Source organism: Populus nigra, chromosome 5, assembly GCF_951802175.1.
Source record: "Populus nigra chromosome 5, ddPopNigr1.1, whole genome shotgun sequence".
Taxonomy (NCBI): domain Eukaryota; kingdom Viridiplantae; phylum Streptophyta; class Magnoliopsida; order Malpighiales; family Salicaceae; genus Populus; species Populus nigra.
In genome coordinates this window covers 3728046-3735981 of record NC_084856.1, presented here as the reverse complement: position 1 = coordinate 3735981, position 7936 = coordinate 3728046, and the positions used below count along the sequence as shown (strand labels likewise).

Below are 7936 nucleotides of genomic sequence, written 5' to 3'. Positions count from 1 at the left end.
CAAGCTCTAAACGTTTCAAATTTCCAAATAGAAAAAAGGCAAGAGAGAGCCCTAATACCAGCAGATCCATCTGTGCAAGAGGTCCCCGTTCATCTCTCTCGCTTCCAACACCGGCCTTTGCTCTTGCTTCTTCAAACCCTAGCTAGCTCGCTAGCGTTCTCTTCCCTTCCAACTCCACAATGAAGCTCGTCAGGTTTGTTTTTACTAACTGATCTTTGTCTACCTTCTCTGTTGTTAATTAATAATCTGATCGTTGTGTTATTTCATCAATCCTTTTCGTCTCTAGGTTTTTGATGAAGCTGAACAATGAGACCGTCTCAATTGAACTGAAGAACGGAACTGTTGTTCACGGCACCATCACAGGTTTCTATTTCTCTCTCCATTACCTTCATTCTTTTAGTTTTATCTACCTGGGGTTTTGTTAAACCCTTGTATATATCTGGGCTATTGTCCACCTCCAGATTTAAGAAGTTCGTCAGCTATTTTATCCCCGTAGATTCTTAGGGGAGCTGATCTATGGATGAAGATGCGCAATGTTATGGACAATTTACTCACTTTGTTATGGTATATTTAGGGAGTTTTTGCTGTGTCGTGCAATAGATAGATTTGTGATAAGGGATCATTGACAACTCCAAAGTGAGGGTTGCTATGTCTATTCTGCTGCAGATTGTTCTTCCGCATTGGTTTCTTCCTTTTCTTCTTGCAAAAAGATTTTGGTAGATTCGTTGAATGAAAAATATCCGGGGTGGAGTCAGTTGACAAAAAGTAAACGAATGAAGTTGTGTTTGACGGGCTGGGGAATTCTGGACTAAATAGACCATAAAGTAGAATGAATCATGTTCTGATAAATTGCATATGAACTACTGGGTAGATTGTAATTTTCATAATGGAGATTATTGTCTTGTGGTTAGAGTATACAGTAAATTAATTCAATTTATATGAATATTGATTGAGGAAAAGAAGATAGTTTGCTTCTCATTTGGACTGATGGGCAATTCCATCTATGGTAATGGAATTTTCTTTCGTGGAATTTAATAGCTTGAACTAACTGTTGAATTTTCAAATCCAGAGGTTAATCTCTTACCTAAGGCAGAGTTTGGAGCTAAGGTGATGGAGAATAAGTGCTAGCTGCTATATTTCTTGGAGCAACATCCTTTTCCACGAATCTTGTCTTCTTTACGATACTCGTGATAAGCTTTTTACCCCTAGAGATTGAGTATGCTAAATGCTAACTATAATGCCCCTGACCTAGGCTGGCCCCATGAATTGATGAGTCATCCAAATATGCGATAGGAACAACACTTGTTCGTGTATAGTACTTACTAAAGTGTGGTGACATTGTCTATTAATTGTGAGTTCAACTATGCAAAATTTATCTACCACTTGGATGGCCATGAGACATGCGGACGCAATAATGATGTATCCTAGAGGCCAGAAGGAGAGGACAGATTGTGAGACTTTCCGGAGCCCTGTTGTCTTTGTAGTTATTTGATGATGGAGGGGAATTTGAAATATTTTACGAGTTTCTCTTACAAGGTAAATTTGTTCTGGGATTGAATTTCTTTCTGATCCTTTATGAATTTCAACTTTAGGGGTTTTAGAGGAGTGTTATTAGGTGATATTCCAATTTTCCATTCCTGTGCACATGGTGGAACAGGTGAAGCAATGACAATTCTAACTGGTTGATTTGCCAATTGTAGGTGTTGATATCAGTATGAACACTCATCTGAAAACAGTGAAATTAACAGTGAAAGGGAAAAATCCAGTAACTTTGGATCATCTCAGTGTGAGGGGCAACAACATTCGTTATTACATCCTTCCTGACAGCTTGAATCTTGAGACTTTGTTGATCGAGGAGACACCTAAGGTCAAACCTAAGAAGCCAACAGCTGGTATTGCCAACTTCTTTTTGGCTTCAACATTTAAATGTTACATAATATTTCTTTTCCTACTTATAACAGATTGCTAATAATTTTAGTTCTTCTAAAAATTTCAGGGAGGCCTCTGGGTCGTGGTAGAGGCCGAGGCCGTGGACGTGGCCGTGGCCGTGGCCGCTAATCATATCTTGCTTGCTTAAATTTTTGCAGCGTCTGGTTATGTAAACACGAATCTGCTGGTAAAGTTAGGAACAGTAAGAGAATGTTACTGCATTATTTTGCTGTTTGCCTTGTGAAGGCAAATTGCAGGACACGAGTTTGTCTGTGGGTTAATCCTTTTCAAATTCAACCAGAAGATCAAAAGTGATGAGCTTATGTCATGTTACTCTTCTGTATCCTCTTTCATTAATCATGCTGGAATGCTATCATTCATGGAACATTCTGATTTGAATTACCTGCATGTAGCGGATACTAGTACTGCGCAACTGGAGCAAGTGGTTAAAAAATCCACTTCCGTTGGCCTGATTGATGGCTCGAACCGTTTGAATGTCTCTTTTAAATGCTTAGTTGTGCTGCTGATACATAGCAAAGATGGCTGGCTGATCAGATGATCGCCTAAAACCCATCTGCGCATTCTTTCCAACTGCTGGCAAGGTTTATCCCGAGAATTGTTTCCGATTATTATTGCAACTGCTAGTTCTTTCGTATTAAATCCTAGCATGTTGTTTTTTCTTCCCATTTATCAGTAACCGTATATCGATTTTGAAACGACGGGTATACCCCTTGTTTATACCGATAGCCTCAATAAAAAAATATAGTCAAGACAACAAAAAGGAAAAGGACAATTTTCTAAAGTGTATTTGTTCCATAAAAAAAAATGATTTTTTAATTAATTTATTATTATAAAAGTTGGTAAAAGCAATTTTGTAATTAAATTGTTTTTTTAATTTTTAGAAAATTTCTTTTTTATTATTGCAAGAAAATACTTTCAAGTTTTAAAAAAATTAAAAACATCTTATTTTTTATTGATTATATAAAATTTTGTTATTAATCTTTTAATTGTTATATATTTTTTTGAATTTTTTGAATTTTTTTTAAATTTGATTTTTATATTAAATGTGGTTTTTTTTTTGTTATTTGTATGTTTTTATTAGTTTATTATTATTATTATTTATTTTATTTAAAATAATTTATGAAATTAATTTTGTTTACTAAGGAGGGTATTTGTTTCAAAATTTGAATTTTGGTAACTAATAACAGTCAGACAAATTTCCTTCCCCAGATAGCCCTAGCTCAAACCCAATCCTGACCGTCAATCGATATCAAAAACAAAAAGAACCGTTTCTTACTTCCCCTCTCCCATCACATATAAATACATCCATCTAAGGGAATCAAGCTTAGCTTGCATAGAAAGCTTAAAACAGTACCTAATCAACACAGAGATCAGCGGCTGTGGAAAGAAAGGAAGAAGAAGAAGAAGATGGGGATGAAGCCAGCGAAACAGGCGGCGGTTGTATTTGGGGCTCTTGCATTTGGGTGGCTAGCTATTGAGATGGCTTTCAAACCCTTCCTCGACAAGGCTCGTTCCGCCATGGACAAGTCTGATCCTGCTCGGGATCCCGATGGTGATGATGATTCTGCTGATCGCAAGGAGAAGGGCTCCCTCTCTGAATCTGGTGCCTTTTTCTCTGATGAGAAGCCAGCAGTTGCTTGATGATGATGGTTATGATTTTTGAATACTAGTTGTTTGGTTAAATTTATATATATAAAAAAAGGGTTGGGGGTGGAAGTCGGAGATCAGACTCAGTGGTGTTAGTAATAGTCTTATGGGGGTTTAGGTGCCAGGGATTTGAATGGGTTTTTGGTTCTACCATGTTGGAGTTTTTAACCTCCTCTTGAAATCAATTGACGGCAAGATTTAGGGGTTTGCTTTTTTTTTTTTTTTCTCTACAGTTTGTTAATTTACAAGCTGATTATTATATATCTAAAATACGGTGTTCTAAGGTAGATTTTGGTAAGCTTATGTATGGTGGCACATTTGAATAAATTTCTTGATCATATAAAGCATGAATCATGGGCATGATCAGGAAAAATAATAATAACAACAACAATAACCATGGGCATCTTTCAGCTACTTTTGTGGCTAACTATTAACTAGCCTACGAACCCATAATGGTTTGTCTATTGACCAGGAAGACTGTCCTTAATTTTTTAAAATTTTAAATCTTAGGATACAAGTTATTTTTTAAATTCAAAATCGAATTTATTTATCAATTTTTAAAAAAAATATATCATGTAATTGTATATCACTACATGTATTATTTTGTGCTATTAACCCGATCAGTTACGACCCAGTAATTAATTATTTTTCTAACAAAAACAATTCCGTTTTGTTTTATATATATAAAAAAAAATTAGGGTCGAACAGGTAATCAGTCAATTAAATTAAAGAGTAAATATTGTGTAGATGTCCGTACATTATCCTAAATTTTAGAAAAAAAAAGTTAAATAATTATCAGTCAGGAAAAATCAACGCGTAATTTTGAGAAAACAAAAGAACAGTGACGGATCTGAGGCAACAAACACTCAAAACCAAAATTCGAAAGCAAAAGGAAAGGAGAGAATTCGAAAGCAAAAGGAAAGGGGAGAGAGGGAGAGAGAGAGCACGTTGTTTCTTAGTACCTGTTGATGATGGGCGAGGAATCTAGGGTTTTTCAATGTAGCCAAATCAAGAGAATTGGTTTTTGAGAGGACACGAATCCAAGGCGACCGAGATAGAGACAGAGGTTTCTTTTCTTCGTGTTGCCTCTAGTTTTTTATTTTATTAAATTTAAAGTAAGAAAAACAAGTCAAAGTGTCAGTATATAATTACTATTTTAGATTTATCTATTGGTTGCAAATATGAGACTTGTTTAAGTTATTAATTAAAGTGAATGATTTCAATTTAATATATACAAGATGCCATGCATGCACACTGCTACATGTTTATAAAATAAATATACTTAATAATATTATAATTATGAACCATTATTAGATAAGTAATAAAAATTAAAGATATGATAGAGCTAATATTTCAAGATAAAAAAAAGATCGTGTTGGTGATCAAAAACTTATAGACTTAACCAAATGATTTGTAGCAATTCACAGTGTTTTGTGAGGAAAGATACAGTGCTTTCGCCATATAATTTAGTTTTTATGTTAATAAAAAGCAAAAAAAATTACAAAGATAAATTCTCTACCAACTTAATATTAAAAAAACCAACAAATATAATTTTGGAAGGAAAAAAACATATGAGGAAAAACGTTGTAGCAATTGATAATATTTTGTGAGAAAAACTACAGTGTTTTCTCCAATAAAATCGACAAAGAAAATTTTAGAAAAAATCATAAAAAAAAATCATTTAGACAATTATTGTAGAAATTCATAATATTTTGTGAGAAAACGTACAACGTTTTCCCCATATAATTTAGCTTTATTGTAATTATAATTCTTAACCAACTCAATATTAAAAAAAAATCAACAAAGATAATTTTGAAAAAAATCATATGGGAAAACACTGCAACAATTCACAGTGTTTTAAAGAAAAAAAATTACAAATCTAAATTATCAATAAGCTCAATATTAAAAAGATAAAATCAATAGAGATAGTTTTAGAAAAAAAATAGGAATAAAAACCGTGTTGGAAACATTGTAGCAATTCATAGTATTTTGTGATGAAAGCTACAATGATTCCCTACATGATTTAGCCTTATTTGTAATGACTTGTAATTGTAATTCTCAACCAGCCCAGTATTAAAAAAATAAAACTGACAAAGATAATTTTGAATAAATCATAAGAAAAAAAATCATGTTGAAAGACACTCTAGCAATTCACAGTGTTTTGTGATGAAAGCTACAATGCTTTCCCCACATAATTAAGCTTTACTACAAAGTTAAATTCTAACCAGCTTAATATTAAACAAATAAAATCGACAAAGATAATTTTAGAAAAAAATATTACAAAAAAACTAGAAAAAAATCATGTGGGAAAAACACAATATGACAATTCACAGTAATTTACAAGGAAAGTTACAGTGTTTTTCTCATATATTGTAACTGTAATTTTTAACTAGCTCAATATTAAAAAATAAAATCGAAAAAGATAATTTCGGAGAAACACTGTAGTAATCAACAATGTTTTTTTTTAAATTACAAAACTAAATTTTCAATCAGCTCAATAATAAAAAAAATCAACAAAAATAATTTTTAAAAATAAAAAAATAAAATAGAAAAATCAAGTGGGAAAACATCATAGTAATCCATGGTATTTTAAAGGAAAAAAATTACAAAGCGAAATTTTTAACTAGCTCAATATTAAAAAAGTAAAATCAATAAAAATAATTTTTTAAAAAAATAAACAAAAAAAGAGAGAAAAAGTTGGGAAAAAAAGGAAAGTAATTTTGAGGAAAAAATATAAAATAAACAAAAAAATGGAGGAAAGTTGAAAAAAAAAAAGGAATGCACTATAGATTACTGATGTAATCCACAATGAATTAGGTGTGAGTGAACAGTAAATCACTCACACCCTTTAACTTATTACTTAATTACTTGCTCACATTTTTTTTCAACTTTTGTGCATATTATTATCATCTAAATAAAAAATAAATAATTTCATTATACTTTAAATAATATAAACGATTTTAATATTTAAATCAAAGTAATAAATTAGTAAGTCCTATGTAATAAATTATACTAGTTTATTTCACGCATTATCATTGCCGTGTGAACTTAATGTTTTTTTATAATATAAAAAATAATACTTAAATCGCTGTAAATTTTTTGATATTATAACTAAACTTGTTATAATATTTTTAATTTATAAATTCTTAACTCAATTCTTTACTTAACTTGGATTTTATATTAAAGTGAATGAGAGTTACTTCAACGTAATCTTATTAACTAAATATTTTTATAAAAAAAAAAGTTTAGGTTAATCCTAGCCAATCCGCTAAATCTGCAACTAGAGTTATGGACTCTTTGAATAAAAAAATAATAATTTGTTAATAGTTGATATTAAATAATAAAATTTAATAAAAACTCTACATTAAAAAATAAAATTAAAAAAATCACAAGGAAAACCTAAAGGTTAAACAAAAAGAAATAAATAACCTCTCTCAACAAAGCATAGGAGGGGGGCTCGGGGGACCACGCGCTTGACATGGGTTTTTTTTTATATCTATAAAGGTTCCTTTTTTTTTCTTGAAAAAAAAGGTGGACAATTGTCTATATTGCTCCAAGTGCATATCGAACCCGCAATCTTAACTAAGGTTGTGTTTGTTTCTCGAAAAGTAGTTTACAGGAAATTATTTTCCAAAATTTTCTGTGTTTGTTTACCATTTGGAAAGTTGATCAACAGAAAATACTTTCCAGTCAAAGAAAAATTTAGCTTGGTTTCCAGGAAAGTGTTTTCTTTTTATTTTGAGCGGAAAACACTTTCCAGAAGTTGTGAAAAATTTAGAAATGTCATATTATTTGCTTATTATATTAAATTTAGTTCTCAAACTTTTGATTGCTATGCATATTTTGTTTTGAATATTTATTTTTCAATTACATCCCTTAGAATTTAATTTTTATATTAATTTTGGTTCTTATTTTTATAATTGTTTTTTGCTTTTCTGTTATCATTTTTAATTGAAATTTTTTTATCTATCAAATTTGGTCCTCATTCTTTTGATTGTTACTTATTTTATTTAAAATAATTTATGAAATGTTAATTATTATTATTTTAATTTCTTCATCTTTCAATTTTTTTATTTTTTAGATTTGATCTCTATTATTTTGATTATTATTTATTTTATTTGAGATAATTTATGAAATTATATTTTTTTTCAATTTCATTCTCATTCAACTTTTTAATTTGTAAGATTTGTTCTTCATTTTTTTAATGAACTTAAAAAAAATAAAACATTAATAAGTTATTTTTCAGCTCATTTTCCATGATATAACCAAACATTGAAAAATATTTTCCAACTTATTTTTCATTACACTACCAAATATCAAAAAATAATTCACTTTTCTG

The 7936-nt window shown here is 30.5% G+C and overlaps 2 protein-coding genes across 2 annotated transcripts; both read left to right on the top strand.

The window, feature by feature from the left end:
- Positions 1-2314, top strand: LOC133693370 (small nuclear ribonucleoprotein SmD1a). The gene is made up of 4 exons (XM_062114573.1): positions 1-193; positions 287-363; positions 1701-1892; positions 1997-2314. Exons 1-4 carry the CDS (start codon positions 180-182, stop codon positions 2056-2058), a joined length of 345 nt encoding a protein of 114 aa, XP_061970557.1. The 5' UTR covers positions 1-179; the 3' UTR covers positions 2059-2314.
- An 833-nt stretch (positions 2315-3147) lies between these two features.
- Positions 3148-3884, top strand: LOC133693371 (outer envelope membrane protein 7-like). Its single transcript, XM_062114574.1, has one exon. The coding sequence runs from the start codon at positions 3358-3360 to the stop codon at positions 3589-3591; it is 234 nt and encodes a 77-aa protein (XP_061970558.1). The 5' UTR covers positions 3148-3357; the 3' UTR covers positions 3592-3884.
- The last annotated feature ends 4052 nt before the right edge of the window (positions 3885-7936 follow it).